At 39.2% G+C, this 21,076-nt stretch overlaps 2 protein-coding genes across 7 annotated transcripts in view; one reads left to right on the top strand and one right to left on the bottom strand.

Moving 5' to 3' along the window:
• ZNF391 (zinc finger protein 391) overlaps positions 1–7,923 on the top strand; it is a 19,033-nt gene extending 11,110 nt beyond the window's left edge. For all 3 annotated transcript variants that reach the window (XM_061147354.1, XM_061147353.1, XM_061147352.1), the window contains exon 4: positions 7,789–7,923. The gene's annotated coding sequence lies outside the window, so the exon portion shown is untranslated. The remainder of the gene's footprint in view (positions 1–7,788) is intronic.
• ZNF184 (zinc finger protein 184) lies at positions 3,981–21,076 on the bottom strand. Of its 4 annotated transcripts, none has more exons than XM_061147305.1 (6): positions 20,929–21,076; positions 20,234–20,371; positions 15,494–15,561; positions 12,029–12,155; positions 11,366–11,461; positions 3,981–7,967 (listed from the first exon to the last, which is right to left on the bottom strand). In XM_061147305.1, exons 2-6 carry the CDS (start codon positions 20,238–20,240, stop codon positions 6,007–6,009), a joined length of 2,259 nt encoding a protein of 752 aa, XP_061003288.1. In that variant the 5' UTR covers positions 20,241–20,371; positions 20,929–21,076; the 3' UTR covers positions 3,981–6,006. The 4 variants fall into 4 exon arrangements, with proteins under 4 accessions (XP_061003288.1, XP_061003289.1, XP_061003290.1 ...); XM_061147306.1 differs by lacking the exon at positions 20,929–21,076 and adding an exon at positions 20,589–20,892; XM_061147307.1 differs by lacking the exon at positions 20,929–21,076 and adding an exon at positions 20,631–20,892.

Raw genomic sequence — 21,076 nt, 5'->3', positions numbered from 1 at the left:
AAAAGTCCTCCTCCTCCTCTGCCTTTTAAAGGTTCCTGCCATCTGCTCCCCACCCACAAGCTTCTGTCCTTCACACGTTCCACACCCACTATCCATCCCAACATTATATACCATTTCTTTCTGCCTCCTTGAGGACTTTGCTCTCACATTCCTTTCACTTTTCAGACTCTCCTTTTCTAGTGACTCATTATCACTTTAAACAAGTCTAATTGCTGTTGTTCAGTCTCCCAGTCGTGTCCTACGCTTTGCAACCCCATGGGCTGCAGCACACCAGGTCTCCCTGTCCTTCACCATCTCCCAGAATTTGCCGAAGTTCATGTTCATTGCACGAACATTGCAGATAGATGACTCATTGGAAAAATCCCTGATGCTGGGGAAGATTGAGGGCAGAAGGAGAAGAGGGTGTCAGACGATGAGATGGCTGGACAGCATCGATGCAAACAAGTCTAATAGGTCTCTCTTATTTAAAAACATAGTCAAAGCTGTGGTTTTTCCAGTAGTCATGTATGGATGTGAGAGTTGAACCATAAAGCTGAGCACCAAAGAATTGATGCTTTTAAACTGTGGTGTTGGAGAAGACTCTTGAGGATCCCTTGGACTGCAAGGAGATCAAATCAATCAATCCTAAAGGAAATCAGTCCGGAATATTCATTGGAAGGACTGATGCTGAAGCTGAAGCTCCAATACTTTGGCCACCTGATGTGAAGAACTGACTCATTGGAAAAGACCAAGTGATGGACAGGGAAGCCTGGCGTGCTGCAGTCCATGGGGTCTCAGTGAGTCAGACGCGACTGAGTACGTGACTGAACTGAACTGATTTAAAAACATTCTACTTAAATTCACATGCTGCTTTACCCACCCAACTAATTCTACCCTCAGAGCTTCCAGGAGTGTGGCTCAGCCAACAACTCAATTTTGGCCCAGGGAAACTGATTTCAGACTTCTGGACTACAAGTCTGTGAAAATAGATCTGTTGTTTTAAGGCACCAATTTGTTACAGCAGCCGTAGAAAATGAATACATTTTTCTTTTGCTCTTGCTCTTTCAGGCTCTGGGTGGTAGTTTGATGCTACCACCCACGTGCTAGATGTTAGATGCTAGTGGTAGATGCTAGTGTTCCACTCTCCTTTGCTGGTTCCCTCTCTTGGTTAAATTTTCTTCAGTTAAATTAAGTATGATCATTAGTTTCTGCCTGGGACGCTGCCTAGAAGTGGAGTGAAAATGGACCACATAAGAAGTGGCCCCTGAAAATATCTTCCTTCATCAATAGACATGCTCCTTGTTTCCTGGTCTTCTTGGGCAGTGCCATAACCGTGGCTCCAGATTTCTCTTGGCCCCAAAGTAATCTGCTCAGAACTACATTGCCCAGAGGCCTCAGTAAGGATAAATTCTCTTGGACCTGGATCTTGAGCCTTTATGCTTTCTCACTAGTCCAAGATGGAGATGAATGCCCTCACCCCTGTTCAAGGGTGAGTTCATCCATGGCCCAGGCACCCATCTGAGCCCATCTGAGACAAAGGTGTGTCCAAGACAGGGTCTAGAATACAGGTTCCATCACACTTTGAGGTCATTCATATCATCTCCCCCCTCCCCCAAAACCATCTTCCCAAGGACAAATCCAGAGAAAGAGAAACTTCTCTGACTTTGGTCTTGTCATAGATTTTTCCTGGGAACCATTCTCTACCATTAGCTGGACAGATATACCACTACTAAATTTTAATATTTGCAGTTTATACAGGAAAAAGGTAATTAATATTTTAAAATGTCTTGCTACATCTCTTAAACCTTGAACTATAAACACTCCCCAGCACTGATAGACCACACAGAAAGCAAAGTAATTATATGTGATTTAACATTATATCTTCTTTCAATGCAGCAAGTTGACGTGATTTTTATTTTTTTGGCCACACTGTGGGGCATGTGGACCAACCAGGGATAGAACCCACGCCCCTGCATTGGAAATGCAGTCTTTAAACACTGGACAGCCAGGGAAGTCCCACATATACATGATTTTAATTTTGCAGGTTGTTTTTGTAGTTGAACCAGAATTTCTGCAGGGAAACAACTTGATTCCTAACACCTTTATGTGTTGAAACCTGAGCTTTAGTTCATGCAAAGACCAGTCTGGGGTTGAGGTGCTATGGTCACCCACACATAGGCAGGCAGATTTTCCCCACTGAAAATTTGGTTCAGATGTCAAGTCTGATGACTCCCCACATGCTCCAATAGAGTATGAAAAGGTTTATTGTCCATAAATAAAACCTTTCTGGGGAGAGCACAGCAGGATCCCAAACTGGCCTGATAATAGCCAGAGAGCAGGGAGGGATTTCCATATCAGGTTTATGGTGGGATGGGGTTGGACTGGGATTGGGGTTCATGCATGTGAGCCAGGGATTGTGTGGTTTGAACACCCTCTACCCAAACACCAAGGGAGGAAGCACCCAGGCTTGCTTATTTAGCTTGCCCAGATAGGAAGCATAAGGGAAAAGGAGGGGGCTTGAAATCTGTCAGCAGTCAGTCATCAAAATATAAACAGACTCAATTACAGGTGGTGTTTTGCATGAAGGGTCAAGAAACTTATGGAAAATAATTCATCCTAAGGGAAATGAAGGTGGATATGTTCCAGGTATCAAAGGCAGAGTGCCAATAGCTCAGGTCAAGGATGATTTTGAGTACCACATGCTGTCTCATGTTGTACAGTCATCTTTCTTAGCTGCTTGAACTATAGAGAGATCAAGTAACATTTTTCAAAGTGCTCTGTCTTCAGCTATCTCTATTAGCCCCGAAAGGCAAACAGGGAGGCATCTCGACTTTTTAACATAGCTCTTTAAGCCCCCCTGAACTCATATCACAGTATTCACAGGCCCTGTGTCCCTCTATTTTCTCAGTCCCTTCCTAATTTCATTTCCTTATCTCTCCAGCCTGGATGCTATAATATACCTAGGGACTTGGGCCATGATTATGATCATGTTGAAGTATTGACCTCTCCCCCCATCCGTTTAATGTACTTTCCCTTCTTAACCTTCAACCAGTTAATCAATTATAAATACTTAGTGCCCAGCATTTGAGGTGATAAGCCTAGAGGGTCATGCCTCCTTCCACTGTCTTTCTTCTTCCTCCTTACTGTAAAATTAGGAGGCTCAGGTTCTGTGGTTACTGTTTATTCTTGATTCAAAATGTTCCCAAATTATCAAATCCACTAGAACATTTGGCTATGTTCTCTCCTGTTTTAACAGTCATACCATTTATACTGTTTCAAGGTCAACCTCTCCACTTGTATACTGAAGCTCACAGCATCTAGTCTCTAAAGGCTCAACCTAGGACACTGAGACACCCAAAGATACATATGAAAATTAGTATTAGATTTTTTTGGTAAATAATAGGGAATTCTTTGCTTCATAAAGAACTATCTGGCTTTTTTAGTTATTTCTGAGATCCTTTTATTTTTGAACAGCTTCAGTGGCTGTGAAGCCTCTAAGATAAACTGAATCTCTCTGCTCCTTTTCTGGACTAATTATAACGGAAGTTATAGGAAGGAAGAAGTTATGACTTCTAACTTCAAAATCTCCCCTTTAGATTTTAATTTGGCTCTACTCTTTTGAGTATGATGTTAAGGAAGTAATGTTAGTGTTATAGTTGGTGTTTATGGCATATAAATGACAAAATTAAGAAAAAAGTTTGAAACTCAAAATTACTCACTCTGCTCTTAAAATAGGAATAAGGAGGGAAGGTTAAGTGCATGGCTAAGGGACAGATCAGGTGATAAAGGACCAAACCTTAGTTTACCACAGTGTATAAGTAGATTGGTATCTCTGAGAAACAGCAGCAATTGCAAATTCACCCACTTTGGGAAAACTCGGATAGCTAGCAGAGAGTTGTGAGATCGTGTTAAGTTCTGGAACCACACTGCCTATCTCTTCTCCAGGCCTATATGATCTGGGAGTGGTTAGCACACATCCAGTCTGAGAATATAAAGGCATGAAAGATCAGATTTGTTTTTAATAAAAGAAGAATTAAGTTAGGCAGTGATCACACATTCCTAGTGTTCTGGGTTTGATCTGACCCTTATCTATGAAGAGATCAAATTAAAGGAACAAAGTAAAATCTTCCAAGGTTAGTGAGAAATTCCCAAATAAATTCTGTTCCCTCATATGGGAATCAGTGTGGTAAAAGAACAAGAGTCTTCTTGTTCATTCCAGACAAACTCTGGTATTTTCTATTTTGGGATCTCCTTTGAAACAGGAGGACCAAAAAAAAAAAAAAAAAGAAACAGGAGGACCCTTCACCTGGATATAGAAACTTCATTTCCTCATGCTGTGGGAGTGGCTCAGATTCCAACCAAAGTGTATCCTATAACCTAAGATCCATTCCTCTCTGCCAGTGTCTGTCTACCTCTCTGCTGTGGAATAAATAAAATCCCTACATAAGGGAAGCCTTGAGAAATTAAGAAATACCAAGATGACATTTCTTCAAGGATGTTTCAAAACAACAACAGAAAAAAGTCCTGTGATTTAAATGGCTACTTTATTTCCTGAATTCTGTTCTTCACTGCCTAGCATCTTCATTTAAGGAAGTGACAAAAATCTGATGCAGCTCACTGGCATTATATAAGCAAAAATAACTGGATTTTTTTTCACTTGAAGTGAGCTACAGCAGTCTCTCCCCCAAACCTCCTTTGTGGGAAGAGTCTGGAACCCCTTTATATAAATAATAATCAATTTCAGTGCTACCTTTTGTTCTCAGAGCTCCCCATTCTCAAGGCCAGGCTAGGAAATTGTCAATTGCTCCTAAAAAAGCTGACCACGTAATCAGACTGTATCTGGAGAAAATATGAGGGCCAATCTCTTTATGGCTAGATTCACATTTCTTTCTGGCTCAAATGTTATTTTGACCAGGGTTGTCACAAATGGCCATGCAATCAATGGGCCACCCATCTTCAGGAGTATCACTCACTGTCATCTGCTTATGGTATCAGGTGGCCAAGGAAAAGCAAATAAAATGACCATTATTTTATACAGCCATTTAATTTCTGCACTTTGGTAAGGAAACAAATTGACCTTACCTCTCTAAGTTTGAGAATTCAATTTACAAAACAAACTAACAGTCAAAGTTACATTATGTGTATGCAATAGCTACCTGTGAGCTTCTAGGAGTAGCTACAAGGAGGTACTAAGGGAGTGAGTACTGAAGTCTAATCCAGTTGTTTTTACCAGGGTACATATTAGGAGTTTAAAAACGATACTGAAGCCTGGACCCTACTCCCTAGGCCAATCAGTCACTGGGGATGGAGTCTTGGCAACAGAATTTTATAAAAAGTTACTTAAGTGATTTCACCATGTAACTAGGGTTAAACAGCACAGGTGTAAGCTGTAGTAGAGGGTCTATATAGTTGTGATAAACTTCTAGAATGTTAAAACATACCAGAACAGAAAATAATAGGAAGATTTAATACCTGTACTGACTTAATGAGCCATTATATGCTCCTGAATTGTTAATTTGAGAGTATTTTACAATTCTTTTTATTAGGAACCAGGTACTTAAAGAACTTGAATGTGTTAGAACAGGAGTACAACAGACCTCCAGTCTACTTGCTGAAACATAAATGCTTTCTATTAGCAAAACATGCATAAATACATATACTCTAGATGCAACACAGCAAAATGCTGATGGGTAATAATCCTATTCAAGAATATATTGTGAACATACAAAACTGAATATAAAACTCTAAATGACCTCCGAAATGACCTATTCCAAATCCCTCAGTTCACAGAGGAAACTGAAGCTTAAAATGGCTGAATTTGCCAATGTCACAAAATTGCGTAACAACATAATCGGATTATTTCAGTCCAATGCACTTTCAATTCCACAGCACAACAGCGAAAAGTAAAAGTATTTTCGGCAGTTTCTCAATCCACCCTGATTCTTCTGTGTTGAACAAAAGGACAAACCAGAGTAAATGCATCCCCGAATAAATGCATCCCCTACGTTTAGGGTGATCCTAGAAGAGTCATATGCCAGGGTGCAGTCTCTGATGTTTGTTGAGAGCAGAACGGTATCTGAAGGCTTTTCCACAATCATTGCATCCAAAAGGCTTCTCTGCTGAATGAGTCCTCTGATGCTGAATGAGGTAAGTGCTCTGGCTGAAAGTCTTCCTGCATTCATTACAATTGTAAGGTTTCTCTCCAGTATGAGTATTCTGATGTTCAGTCAGATGAGTGCTCCGGCTAAAGGTTTTGTCACATTCATTGCACTTATAGGGCTTCTCTCCAGTGTGAATTCGCTGATGCTGAGCCAGATGGGAGCTCTGGCTAAAGGCCTTTTCACACTTATTACAATGGTAGGGTTTTTCTTCTGTGTGTGTTTTTTGATGTTGAGCAAGAGATGAACAATGTCGAAAGGCTTTGCCACATTCAGCACACTCATAAGGCTTTGCTCCTGTGTGAATTCTCTTATGCTGTGTAAGGTGTATGTTCTGGTTGAAGGCTCGCCCACATTCATTACACTTGTAAGGTCTTTCTCCAGTATGTATTTTCCTATGCTGAATAAGGGATGAGCCATAACTGAAGGTTTTCCCACATTCATGACACTGATAGGGTTTCTCACCAGTATGAATCCTTTCATGTTTAGCAAGAGATGAACTTCGAATAAAGGCCTTCCCACATTCCTTACATTCATAAGCTTTCTCTTGGGTATGAGTTTTCTGATGTTGATTAAGGTTTGAGAGATAACTGAAAGCCTTTCCACATTCACCGCATTCAAAAGGCTTTTCTCTGGTGTGAATTCTCCGATGTTGAGTAAGGGATGAGCAGTAACTGAAGGCCTTTCCACATTCATTGCATTTGTAAGGTTTTTCTCCAGTATGAATTTTGAGATGTTGAGCAAGGGATGACCAGTAACTAAAGGATTTCCCACATTCAGCACAATCATAAGGTTTCTCCCCAGTATGTGTTTTCTGATGCTGAGTGAGGTTTGAGTGCTGACTGAAGGCTTTACCACATTCATTGCACTCATATGGTTTTTCCCCAGTATGAATCATATGATGGCGAATAAACGTTGAGGGTCCATTGAATGCCTTCCCACATTCATTACATTTATAGGTTTTCTCTCCAGTATGGATTTTTTGATGTTGAGTAAGGTGTGTGCTCCTGGTAAATGTTTTATCACATTCGTCACATTTAAAAGGTTTTTCTCCTGTATGGATTTTCTGATGTTCCATGAAGTGGCCTCTCTGGCTAAAGGCTTTTCCACACTCATTACAAGTATATGGTTTCTCACCAGTGTGTATTCTCTGATGCTGAACAAGGTGGGTTCTCTGACTAAAAGCTTTCCCACATTCATCACACTTATAGGGTTTTTCTCCAGTGTGAATTCTTTGATGTTGAGTAAGAGATGGACCCTCAATGAAGCCCTTCCCACACTGATCACATTTGTATGGTTTATCTCCAGTATGAATTCTTTGATGGTTTATAAGGTTTTCGCTCCGGCTGAAGGCTTTTTCACATTCATTACATTTGTACGGTTTTTCTCCAGTATGCGTTCTCTGATGGCGAATAAGAGCTGAACAATAAGTAAAAGCTTTCCCACATTCATTGCACTTACAAGACTTCTCTTTTTTAACTGCGTTTAAATTCTGTTTGACACTTGGTTTAGTAGAGGTCTGTTTTGGAGATATTTTTTTGTGTGTTAAAAGGTCTAAACTCACAGTGATCCTTTTTTCAAAGTCATTATTTACATGTGCTCGCTCCAAAGTTGGTATGGTCTTTTCAGTTATTTTTATTTCCCTTGGCAGTGTCTGTTCATTTGCCTGCTGCCTCTCTGGACTGCCTTTGGATTCACAAGTTTCTAAGAAGTTGGTGCTCCAAGGATCATCCCTTTTGTGTTTTTCTGCAACTGCCCCTGGAGATGGCTCTTCTCCAGAAATGTCCAGCTCTGAGGCTGTTATGCTATTTTCTGGTCTTGTCACCCAGTCTGAAAGAAAAAGAAAATGTCAGCATTATCTGAATTGAGGGGGAAGAAAAAAACAAACAAACAAAAAAAAGTGTTACTGTGGGGATGACCTAATGCAACTAAAAACAAAGCCCTCAGGGAATTCTGAGAACTTTCAAATACAGCCCTATTATTTGGGGAGAAATTTGGAAAGAGCTAAGGAGAATGATAAATAAAATATGAGAGCAGCAAGACACTGCCTAATTTAATTTCACAGATAATCTCTACCAGGAAGGGAACTCCACTTAAGGTGACAGTAAATTTAGAGAGTGAACACAGACATAGCTAAGAGGAGACAAGATGGACTGGATCTAAAAAGGACAGTCTGAACAGGGATTCCTTGCCAATGAACAACAAAACAAAAATCTAAGAACCATGATTTCAAGATAAGACAAACAGAAGATATGACTTGGGCTCCATGGTTTATAGCCTAGAAAACTGAAGCAGTAGCTGTATCACTGCTAGAAATGAGAAAGTTGTAAATAGTAAAGAAAATAATTTAGGTGGAGGAAGAGGACAAGGTCAATCCTAGGCATTTTCAGAATTAGGAAGAGAAAAGAAGGACTACACTATAATGGTGTTTGAGGGGATGGAAGATGCCAAAAGTAGCGGAGTAACTAAAATGTTCAAATATAGGATAGAAACTATCAGCTCAAAAGAGGAAGGAAAAGAATAGCTAAAGATGTAAGAATGTATGTGAAAAAAGAGCAGTGATAAGGAAAGATCCTTGAGTGTTTCGTGTAATGGATGAATAATAAATACTAATGAAAGAAAGCAGTTTTCAGCAAACAAAAGAATATAAGCAAAAGAATATAAGAAACCAGAAAAGTACATAATCAGGAAGTAGAGTTACACTATTCTGCTGAATACTCTGGGATAGTTTGTCTTGTACCAAGACAAGAAAGATGACAGGTTAGTCAATGTTGGCAGATTTAGTAAAGAAAAATAGGCTGTATTTAAAACAGCATTTCTTTGGTTCCACCAGTAACAGGAAGGTACAGCAGACCCCCAGCAAACCCTGAATCACCTGCTAGCCCAGCTGTGATCATCACCATGATCACTGCAAGCATGAAGAGCAGGGCAGGGAGCCAGAGCTGCCTACCATGCTCTCCATACCTGGAACCATGGGTAATGGCGTAGCACCTATCAGCAAGAAGGGCAGGCAGCCTCATAACAGCAATATTTCTCTAGCAGGGACAAGAAGATTAATGCAAAACAAGTTTGGGGGGGAACAACCAATCAATATAAGAAATGGATATGTTTTCCACAATGCTAAGAAGGATATATTTGTATAGTGAACGAAAAGCAATCAGTCGTGTCCGACTCTTTGCGACCCCATGGACTAAACAGTCCATGGAATTATCCAGGCCAGAATACTGGAGTGGGTAGCCTTTCCCTTCTCCAGGGGATCTTCCCAACCCAGGGATCAAACCCAGGTCTCCCACATTCCAGGCGGATTCTTTACGAGTTAAGCTACAAGGGAACTACTACGTGTATGGTAGATAACCATAAAAAGTACCTCCTGGAAGTGCTTCACAGGGAAGGATATGGAGACCAGGGAGTCATATGCTGTTAAAGGCAAAAAGAGTGTAGAAGTGACTGATCTTGAGCCAGGTTGGAGTTCCAGATGAACTCCAACATAAATATATATGCAACAGACTGACCAATATTATCCACATTGTCATACTGTGACAATGCAATAACCAGAGTATCAGGAGTGGGGTAATGAATGAAAGATTGGAGAAAATTCCAGAAGGCCAGACTGAACAGTACCACTCCTACCACAGGAAGCAATTTTCACTTTACTATACAGTATGCAAAGACAATGGGCAATGACCACAGTATATTCCGACACCCTGTGCGTGGAGAGATAAGAGAGGGTGCTGACATTCAGGTTGCAAAAGAACAAGGTAGACTAGTAAGACAGAATATGTGTGCATATATAGATAGATAAATAGGTAAATAAATAAATATCTGTATCTATATATCTCACAATCCTGCAGGGGCCAAGTCACCAAGACAGCTTAGAGAAGATGCTAATTAAGAGGACAGGAAAATGATGCAGACAAGGGCTTGGGCCAGTGGCCACCTCATTGTTAACTTTCCAAAAGTTAACAAACTGTAAACACAAGTTAATAAAGCTCTTATTTTTTTAAAAATTTGTTTTTCAAATTGTGTTCCATGAAACCATCTTTTAAAAGAAAGAATTTAAAGGTGCAGTATAAAAAAACAAACAAACCAGAATCATGGTTAGGAGCATGGGGGAAAGAACTGTTACATTCTATGCAACTCTTGGAAATTCATAATTCCTGACTATGTAAAGAAAAAAAAAATCTCTGAGTGGTTCTCTAATAAGAAACCTGCTAAAGGACTTCCCTGGTGGCACAATGGATGAGAATCCACCTGCTAATACAGGGGACATGAGTTGGCTCCCTGGTCTGGGAAGATGCCACATGCCATGAAGCAAGTAAGCCCATGTGACACAACTACTGAGCCCATGCTCCAGAGTCTACAAGCCAACACCACAATGGGAAGCCTGTGGTCTGCAACAAAGACCCTGCACAGCCAAAAAAAACAAGAGAGAATGAAACCTGCTAAAATTTAGCTAATTTAGCACTTCCCAAATTTGAACACTGCATGCTTTTTTCCTCCCCATAAAAAAGGACCCCCTATGCCTACCTCATTACTTCTGAAGATATATTCCTTACCTAAAGTGTCTTAGTTTCTATATTTTTTCAGGGTCAGATCTTTGAGGAGGTCTCTCTGTGCAGTGTAAGAATCAAGGTTTAGAAGAAAGTTATTCATAATGTCAAGGACAGGACAATACTGTGTAGGATAAGAAGTCACATAATGAGATTAAGGCAGGAATAGGTATGAAAAAAAATGATGTCTACAGGTATGAAACTCACTTTTGCAGAGTTTGGTTGGGAAAGCAAAAAGGCAGACTGGATGGTGGCCAGATAGATTAACAGTGTTGAGTAAAATATCTGGAATTTAGGCACCTATTTCTGTTTGAAGGTACTGGGGATGGAGCCTAGAGATCAAAAAAAAAAACTGTAAGGACTGAAAAGTACGAATAATTATAAGACTTGGGTCCCAAAGGAGGTTGAGAAAGGATAGAATCCAGATTCCATGTCAAGAAGTTGCTTTTAGAAAAAAGCAGGAAGAACACGTCCTTTGGAAGGAGTATAAAAATGTATATGTATTCACATGTTCAGACATTTAGTGTTTTGACAACACATGAGAGTACAGATGCCTTCATTCTCCACAACAGACACTTTAAGGAGAGGCAAGTACATCTACATTTCAGATGTAAAATCCTCTCATCAGGCTGGTGGTCAGAGTTAACAACATTCATCTGCCGGGTATCCATTACTTACCTCCAGGGGTCCCTGCTGGGATGCTGGGCTCCACAATCCACGGCTCTGTCCCTTGCTCTAACTGGGAAATCACATCAGGTTTGGAAACTTGGAGTCCTATTCATTGGAGTAAAAAAAAAAGTTACCTTTCTGTGGTGGTGAGAAAAAAGTGCCCTCTCAGGGTTCATTCTCTTCGCTTTGTCTTTAGTGGAAAAAGAGGTGGACAAATCAGACAGAAGTAAAATATATACAAAGCTTCGATGTCATATGTTCCCAAATGTGGTATAATTTGGGAACTGATCTGGGTTCAGAAAGATTATTAGTTTGTCCTTCTACTTACTAGACAGTGAAAGTGAAAGTCACTCAGTCATGTTCGACTCTTTGTGACCCCATGGACTATACAGTCAATGGAATTCTCCAGGCCAGAACACTGGAGTGGGTAGCCTATCCCTTCTCCATGGGATCCTCCCAACCCAGGGATCAAACCCAGGTCTCCCACATTGTAGGCAGATTCTTTACCAACTCAGCCATGAAGGAAGCCTACTAGAGAGTAGAAACCTTTTCAAAACCTTTCGAACTTAAGAAGTCTTTGGTTCCTTAACTGAAAGGAAAAAACTCACCTAAGTACGTGAGTTCCCTCCTCCTCCACACCTCCAGATATTAACTCAGAAAAGTCATCCTTACCTATAGAGACCAGATGTGTATAATTCTCCAATGTCACATCCCTGAATAAACCTCTCTGTACGGGATCCAGCTGTTTCCATTCTTCCTGGGTAAAGTCCACTATCACATCCTTGAAGGTCACTGATTCCTGGAAGACCAGACATATCTCTGCTTAGCCATAAAGCATTTACCTAGAAAAGGGGCAAATTTAGCTATACTGATAGAAGCAAGGGAAGTTCTGGGCTATCTGAGAAATGATTTTGATAATTCCTCCTTTGCAAAATGAATATAAAAACAGAACCTGACTCATAGGATTACTGTAAGAATTAAGCAAGAAATGTTTGCTATCAAATGCTTAATTTAGGGTCCAGCAAGTGCTCAGTCAATGTTGACTGCTATTGTGTTGATCTTCACAATTATCATCATCATCATCTCTGTGTTCCAAGATATCTCAAGTATCAAGAGTAAACCTACTAACATCAATAATACATTTTACTACTATAAGTGCAAGAACAGCCAAAAATGTGTTTTAAAGAATCTGGGGAGGGGACTTACCCTACCACATTTCAAAATATACTAAATAACATAGTAAAGTATACTGAAAGATAAAACAGACTGGTCTAGTATGGAATAAAACTCAAATGAAAAACAGATAACCCTAAAATACATCTTTGTTTATAAGAACTAAATGGGATTAAGCAACTTTCAAAGTAGCTTTGAGAAGGTGGATTAGTCACTAAATGGTGTCATAACAAATAACTGTCTATTTGAGAAAAAATAAACTGAGTTCCCTACTTCATGGCCTCACAAAAATATCTGCTGGATTAGGCATTAAATTTTAAAGAAAAAGCAAAAATAATAGAATAAAAGACATAAAAATACTTTCATAAGCTTGATATATGGAAAGTAAAAATTATGAGAGAGATTGACAGATAAAACTACATAAAATGTAAAGCTTCTGCAAAAAACCATAAACAAAATGCAACATTCTGAGCTCCTGCAAATAGCAAAATGGATGAAAGATGAACAACCTACAACAATAACAAAAAAAGGCCAACAACCCACACAGGTAATTCATCTAAGGCATTAAAACCATGAAAATATGCTCCATTCCAAGAAAAACATCATAAAACAATGAGATATCAGATTAGGGAACACGGCTGAAAATGCTCAGGTGTATTACTGTGGGAACAGAACCCTAATGCAATTCATCCAGGGGCAGTCTGCCAGGATCTATCAAAACTTTAAATGCATATATCATTCAAGCCAAGTTTGTAGCTTGTAGGAATTCATTCTCTAGAAACACCCTGGGATGCAAAAACACATGTAAAAAATATCCTTGCAACATTGTTTGTGAGGAAAAAAGTAAACTTAAATGTCCATTAATAGGACAGTGGTTAAAGAATTCATGGTACATCCATACCAAAGCAGTTCATGCAGACATTTTAAAAATAAAGTGTATCAAAAAATAAACATGCACAGATTAGGAAATGTATGTCATACTAAAAATGGTATACATGGTATTACACCATTTTTATTTTTATGAATAGAAAGTTTGTATGTTAATGCACAGAGAAAAAGCTAAAAGAATACACTACCAAATATTATCAGTGCAACTCTAGTGGGACTCAGAGGCAATGCAGGGGAACTTCCTGAGCAAATGAGTTCATTTTGTTTTAAAACAGATAAATTATTGGGACTTACAACCATGACAGAGCAACTGGACTAGCTTTCCCAGTGTAAACAACTATAAAACTCCACAATAGAACTGAAACAAGGGTTTTAGTCCTTTGAACAGCAGACAGAACAGAACTGTGATCCCTAAGACAGAAAATCACATGAGCTCCTCAGATCCTTCAGTGTCCTGCCTGGAGGCATCTCCAGACTGCAGAGCAGGGAGCAGAAGCTGAGCAAGGCACAGTGGTCTTCCCGAACTAAAGAGACACAGGTGGCAGCTCAGGATTACAAACGCAGGGGATTTGCAGGATAGATACTAGAGACAAGGGAGATGCGCAGAGGAGCAGCTCCAAAAATCTGGTGTAAATACAATCTTCACAGGCAATAACAAGTTACCAACATGACACAACTGAACCCAGAGTTAAGATGGTATGAGCAATCAGCTCCCACCAACAGTTCCAATGCACCTTAGGAGCAGCAAAGTTTAGCCTGTGAGGAAAGAGTTAAAGCAGGAAGTCCCGTTTGCTCAATCTTTGCTCATTTCCAGGGACACTTGGATCCATGTTTCTGAACCTTAAACAAGCTCTGAAAATGAATGTTTATATAGTTAACGACTGACGAAGTTATTGTGTGTCTGGAATACTGGGGCAGGATGTACCAGACTGTCAGCATTGTTTAAAGTATACATGAAGATTTATGATGCACATGTGGTGCCCAGTTTGAGGCCTGCACCAGGACTAGTTAACAGCCACAAGGGAGCACACACTGATGTGATCAGCTCCCTTTTAAGAACTTTGGACTGAGAGACTCAAGCAGACTTCCTCGATGAGAGACATTTCTCATGTCTCTGTGGACAACAGCAAGAGAGAAAGTACAGCCTGATTTCTTTGGAGCCTTATAAGTATGTGTTTCCTTCTGATCCTACTGTGTATCTTTGTGGCCATGATCTCTATTCCTGAGTTATGCTGCTGGGGTGGATGAATCATCCTAGCAAATCACTGAAGTAAATGGTGGTCACAGGGACCCTGAAAACACAGCCCAATAGTAAGACTACACTAGATCAGCCCTAGCAAAGCTTACAGTGGAAAACCAAAACTCAAAAAGATCAAGCTGTGCCTCTGATGGGATTGACAGGATTGGATTTACCCTCCTGCATTAAATAACCAAAAAATTCCAGACAAAATGTATGAAACAAGTTTCCAAGGCACTGAATCTCAGATAACAAAGAACAGTGATCTCCATGAATCAGGAAGCAAATTAAGTGAGCCCTACAACTGCTCCAGCTTACTGCTTTGAGAGTTTCCAGGCAGGGGTGCAGGGAAGGGGAATTCAAGAGCCACCCTGCAGATTCTCTGAACTGAAAAGATAATGCTGAGTTTGAGGAAGTCAAGGTGACTAGAGTTCACAGGACAGAGTACTATATGGAAGGGAGTTACACAAGAAAGAAGCAATGAGAACTGCAGAAACTCTCCTAAACCCTCTGGACTACATTTATTTTTGTTGATTCTCCATTTTCCATGGTACTCATTTCACCTTTTGAATATTTATATTTTTGTAGCAGTCATTTGGTCTATTCAGGTAAAATATCAAGTTTTGCCCTCTCATCGCTGGCAAATGGCAAGATGTAAGCAAGAAGTTAAGTGATGAATATATTAGTCAAGCTGGAGAGGCAGAGTTAGGAAGAAAGTGTTTGGCAAATGGGAGCCCAGAATGAATTGCCAATATTGGTTCTTAGATAAACACATGTCACACCAAAAGAATACACAATTCCTCTCTAAGGACTGAAATGTAAAGGAAATCTCAACTTACCTGAAAACTAGCTGATGGGAGTAAAGTATGTCCCCCTTGGAAAAGGGCAGACTCTGGAGCAGACAGATCTAGAGGAGGGAAAAGAAACTACAATGAATCCTGTCCAAGTTAGCTATAAAATCCACTTATTTTTTCTATAAGAAAACAGCAGGAACTATACCATTTCCTTCTAAACACAAAAAACACAAGGTAACTGCTGACTAGGACCCTGGTACTTTCATCAGCAGACTTAGGAAGTAAAGAATTACTTTAAGCTTCAATTTTGCCCCTACATACTTATAGTCACTTTCATCATACAACTTAATCCATATTCTTCATTAAGTGATGCAAAATATTTCTGCTGCCTTCTGACAATGTACATGTATAAAGGGAATTTCCCTTTACATCCCTTTAACATGTATCCATTGTGGCTGTCTGGATGGGAGTTTAGTGAAGAATGGATACATTCCCTTTATACATGTACATATTCTCTGCTACATATAAAATATAAATTAATAATCAGATTACTTTCCAAAAGTCTCCCCCTCACTCTTTGAAACTTTGCTATTAATACAAATTAAATATCACAATGACATATACTTAGTTACACTACCTACCCACCAGAGTGTCTAAAATTCAATAGACATGGTCAGTACTAACTACTGGCAAGAATACAGAGATTAGAACTTCTGTACATTGCTGTGGGGCCAATCATTAGAAAAACTGGGAGTATATATGAAAGATATACATATACCTGCTCTATGACTCCACAATTACACTCCTACGCATATACCCAGAGAAATGAGGAGTTATGTTCACCAAAAGACTTGTACAAGATTGTTCATAGAAGGTTTATTTATAATATGCCGAAATCAGAAAGAATCCAAATGGCTTTCAGCAAAATGGATAAACTGTGGTATATTCATACAATAGAATAGTATTCCAAAATATAAAAGGATGCTTTACCTAACAACATGGGTATAGTTCATAAACAATATTGAGCAAAATAAGACAAACACTAAAGAATACATACTATATGAGTACATTTGCAGGCATACCTCATTTTATTGTGCTTTACTTTATTTGCACTTCTTAGACACTGGGTTTTTTTTTTTCTTTTTACAAATTGAAGGCCTGTGGCAATCCCATATTGAGCTAGTTTATCAGCACCATTTTTTTTCCAACACATTTGCTCACTTCATGTCTGTGTGTCACATTTTGGTAATTTTCAACAATATTTCAAACTTTTTGTTATTACTGTATTTTTTATGGTGATCTGTGACCAGTAATTTTTCATGCTACTACTATAACTTCCGAAAGGCTCAGATGATGTTTAGCATTTTTTAGCAATTACCTATTTTTTTTAGATTAGGTATATACATTTTTTTACACATAGTGCTTTTTTACACTTTTTACACTTAGACAACAATATAGTATAAACATAACTTTTTTATATGCTCTAGGAAACCAAGAAATTCATGGGATTCAGTTTATTTTGATATATGATTTATTACAGTGGCTGGAACTAAACCCATAATATCTCTGAGGTGTGCCTGTATATTAAATTCAAAAACTTAGAAGAGTGGTTACCTCTGGAGGGCTACTGACTGACAGGCACACAAGAGAGACTGCTGGGGCAATAGAAATGTTCAGTATCTTAGTGTGGAAGGTAGTTACACTGTATATAATATATAAAAATTAATCAAGTGGTATGCTTAAGTTCATGCACTTAATGTAGTAACTTAAACATCAATAAACAAAAGGAAAACAAACTTTGCTCTTGGGAGGTCTATTCAGAGTAATGGTTGACATGAAAGTCCAATTCTCAAAAAGGAGAGGAAACAATAAAAGCAAGTTATTCCAGGCTTCATTTTGACCAGTAATGGAAAAGAAATTTTGTAAAAGAAATCTTGAGGAAAAAAAAAAAAAAGAAGATTTTTTTCATTGAAGATTTTAACAGTAAGAGGAAATTTACACAGACAGATATGTAACCCCCCCAAAAAAACAAGTGAGACAACATCAAACTAAAAAGCAAAAGAGACAATTTGTAAAATAAAAGGACAACCTATGGAATGGTAGAAAACTTGCAAATCATGTATCTAATAAGTGGCCAGTATCCAGAATATATAAGGAACTCATACAAATCAATAGCTAAAAAACCCAAATGATCCAATTTAAAAATGGGCAGAGAACCTTAATAGTTATTTTTCCAAAGAAGACATACAAATGGCCGATGTATATGAAAAGGTCCTTGATATCACTAGTCATCAGGGAAATGCAAATCAAAACCACAATGAGATATCACCTCAGAGATGTTAGAATGAATATTATTACAAAGACAAGAGATAAATGTTGGTGAGCATGTGGAGAAAAAGGAACCTTTGTCCACTGTTGGTGGGAATGTAAACTGGCATGGCTGCTATAGAAATATAAATATATACCATATTTTCTTTATCCATTTATCCATTGATGGGCACTAAGGTTGCTTTCATGTCTTGACTATTATAAATAATGCTGCAATGAATATGGGGTTGCAGATATCTCTTTGAGATAGTGATTTCATTTCCTTCAGATACATAGCCTGAAATGGGATTGCTGGGTTATATGGTAGTTTTATTGTTAATTTCTTAGGGAATCTCTGTATGGTTTTTCACAGTGGGTACACCAATTTATATTCCCACTAATAGTGGGAATATACACATATATAATGCAATACTATTAAGCCATAAAATGGAAGGAAATTCTGTCATTTGGGACAACATGGATGGAAGGCACTATGCTAAGTGAAATAAGAAAGAGGAAGACAAATATTGCATGATCATATCAGTGGAATCTAAAAAGGCAGAACACAGAAAGAAATAGTAGAATGATGGTTTCCAGGGGCTGGAGGGTGGGGTATATAGGGAGATTTTGAATAAAGGGTATAAATGTTCAGTTATAAATAAGCTCTGATGATCTAATGTACAGCATGGTAATTATAGTTAACAATATTGTATTATACACTTATAAGTTGTTAACAGAATAAATCTTAAATATTCTCATCACACACACACACACAGAGAAAGGCAAATATATGTGGTGATAGATGTGGTTAACTAACCTTATTGTGGAAATCATTTTGCAATACATAGGTGGATCAAGTCATCCCATTGGATAACTTAAACTTACACAATGTCAGGATCAATTATATCTCAATAAAGCTGGAAAAAAAATTTTCTCAGCAATGCTTTGCAGCTTTCAATGTACAGATCTTGCATGTTTTTGTTGGTTTCTATTCTTGTTTCATATTTTGGAGGCTATGGAATTATTTTTATTACAATTTCCAATTGTTCATTGGCAATAGAATGAAGGACAATTGATTTTTTCATTAAACTTTTTGTTTTGAGATAACTGTAGATACACCACAGTTGTAAGAAATAAAACAGAGATTCTTTGTACCTTTAGAAAAAAAGAACTGAGGACAAATGTAAGGTATAGCTCAAACCTAAGTAAATAATATAAATAATGTTAAGATTTTTAGTGATATTAAACAGATCCAAGAAAAAGGACTGTATGATAGCAGTTAGGTTAAACCAAATGACTGCACAGCCAAACCTAAAGAATGTAAAGACAATGACAATATAGAAAAAAGTCTAGAGGGACGTATCACAGGGCTCTGTCCTTACCCATAAAGTTGGAAAAAACAGTTAAAATACTGAAAAACCAAGTTAATATTAATTACTGATTACTCTGACAAGCTAAAATATTTGGCAAAAAAAATTGAACAATCATAATAAATAAATATGAAATCCTGACATTAAGAATAAAAAGCAATTCTATTATACAAGGATGATGTAAATCTAGTTAACAGCAGTTTATGTAAAAAAAAGATCTAGGACTAACAGCAAAATATCGCTGATTTTTAAAAAGCAAATACAATGATACTGTACAGCAGAAATAGCCAAATCAAAAGAAATAGTACATCACACTTTAAGATGTTTTTCAAAGTACATCTAAATGACTATGTGTAGTCTTAGGCAATGCATTTTAAGAAGCTTGCTGTCATGCGGTAGAGTTTTTAGAGAAGAGGTCTAGACAGAACTGAAGCAACCTAGCACGCACACTAGATATATCACATAGAGACCCATCAAAGGAACTGAGGCTGTTTTACTTAGAAAAGAGAGAGAATTTGTGAGTAGGAGTTGGAAACAGCTGAATTCACATATCTGAAGGGCAGCAGTGTTAGAGAGCAGTCTCTTGCTTTGGAAGACTAAGAACTAAGATCAACACACAAGTTACAAGGAAAGGCACTTCTGCCTAATATAAGGAACTAAAAAAAGAAAAAGCCAACAAGAGAATAGTCTGCACTCAAAATGGAGTTTAATACCCCCAAAGACTTAACAGATGTTAAGGCATAGACGTAACAGATGGCCAACACCCAGGGCTATTTCAGAACTGATTCTTGCACTTGATGAGATGACTATCAAGATTTTTTCTCACTGTAAGCTTATCATTCTAATTTTTAATAAATACAAGTCATGTGAGGATCACAGACATTCTGAATCATTACTCCTTTTCATTCCCCAATCCCAAAGCCAGGCAGAACTAACTCTTCCTCCAAGTCTCTCCCCATGATGTAATTGTTTCTTTTCTCCATCCTCATATATATAAGGCTTCTTTCTTTCACCTCTTCCAGCTCTGTCAAGTATTTAATCCTCAGGTCAGGACATTTCTTTTGCCGTCATTATCCCACTCTCCCCCCCGCCAAGTCATCCCTACTACCTTCCATCTCAGGCGCTCATCCCGTTCCTCTTGGAATCTGGACACCAGGGTTTCCCAAGCAGCGTATCTGGGTCCTCTTTCTGGAGCCCAGATGTCCAGCAGGAGTCTGAGCCCTTATACACGCTGAAGTTGGTTGCCCTAAAAGACACAAGATGGGGTCAGCGGCAACCGTTACACAATCACACCTTAAAAGAGTTTTGCACAGTGGTCAAGAGATCCTTGGAAAAGAGAAATGCCCAGAGAGAGCATTAAAGAGGCAAGTGGCACTCCCGCCACCGAACAAAAACAGAATGGAGATCGAGTACGCAGGTCTGGCCGCAGATTAAAAAAAATAAATAAATACCCTGCCGCCTACCCTAGAATCCGTCTAGAGGCGCCCATTTACTCGAACGGTTACCTCAGTGCACACTTGCGGGCTCACACCCCCGCGGGCTCAAGAAGACACACCTGTTGCGGAGCAGAGAAGCTGAAAGGTGGACAAACAGGGCGGGGCCCGGCTCTAGGCCTTCCTCCTAGGCCTGAACAAAAGAACAAAGCCCTCCCAGAGATCGGGGCGGAACAGCCCCCACACTGAAGAAGGCGAGGGGCGCCCTCTTCGAGGACTCCCCAGCTCCCTCCCGCAGAGGCCGCTCCTAGCCTAGAGTGAGAGAGGTGACGTCACGCGGCCGGAGGGCTGCCGGTTGCCATAGTGATACCTGGGCTTCCCTCTAGAGCGATTCCCTCACTCCGATCCCGGGTCCGGAAGCTCTGGGACAATCACCAAACCTAGTGAAGGGAGCCAAAGCAGCTGGACTTTTCCTTCGGCCAACCTCTTTTCATGCCTACAGCCGACTTCAACGGCCA

This window comes from Dama dama, chromosome 7 (assembly GCF_033118175.1).
Source record: "Dama dama isolate Ldn47 chromosome 7, ASM3311817v1, whole genome shotgun sequence".
Classification (NCBI taxonomy): Eukaryota; Metazoa; Chordata; class Mammalia; order Artiodactyla; family Cervidae; genus Dama; species Dama dama.
This window is presented reverse-complemented; position numbering and strand designations above follow the sequence as displayed.

Coding starts and splice junctions, on each gene's coding strand:
- ZNF184 (XM_061147305.1), bottom strand. Junction 12,156..15,493: donor TCCCATCAGCTAGTTTTCAG/GTAAGTTGAGAT, acceptor CTGGTCTTCCAG/GAATCAGTGACCTTCAAGGA. Junction 7,968..11,365: donor CCCAGCAGGGACCCCTGGAG/GTAAGTAATGGA, acceptor TTTTTCTTTCAG/ACTGGGTGACAAGACCAGAA.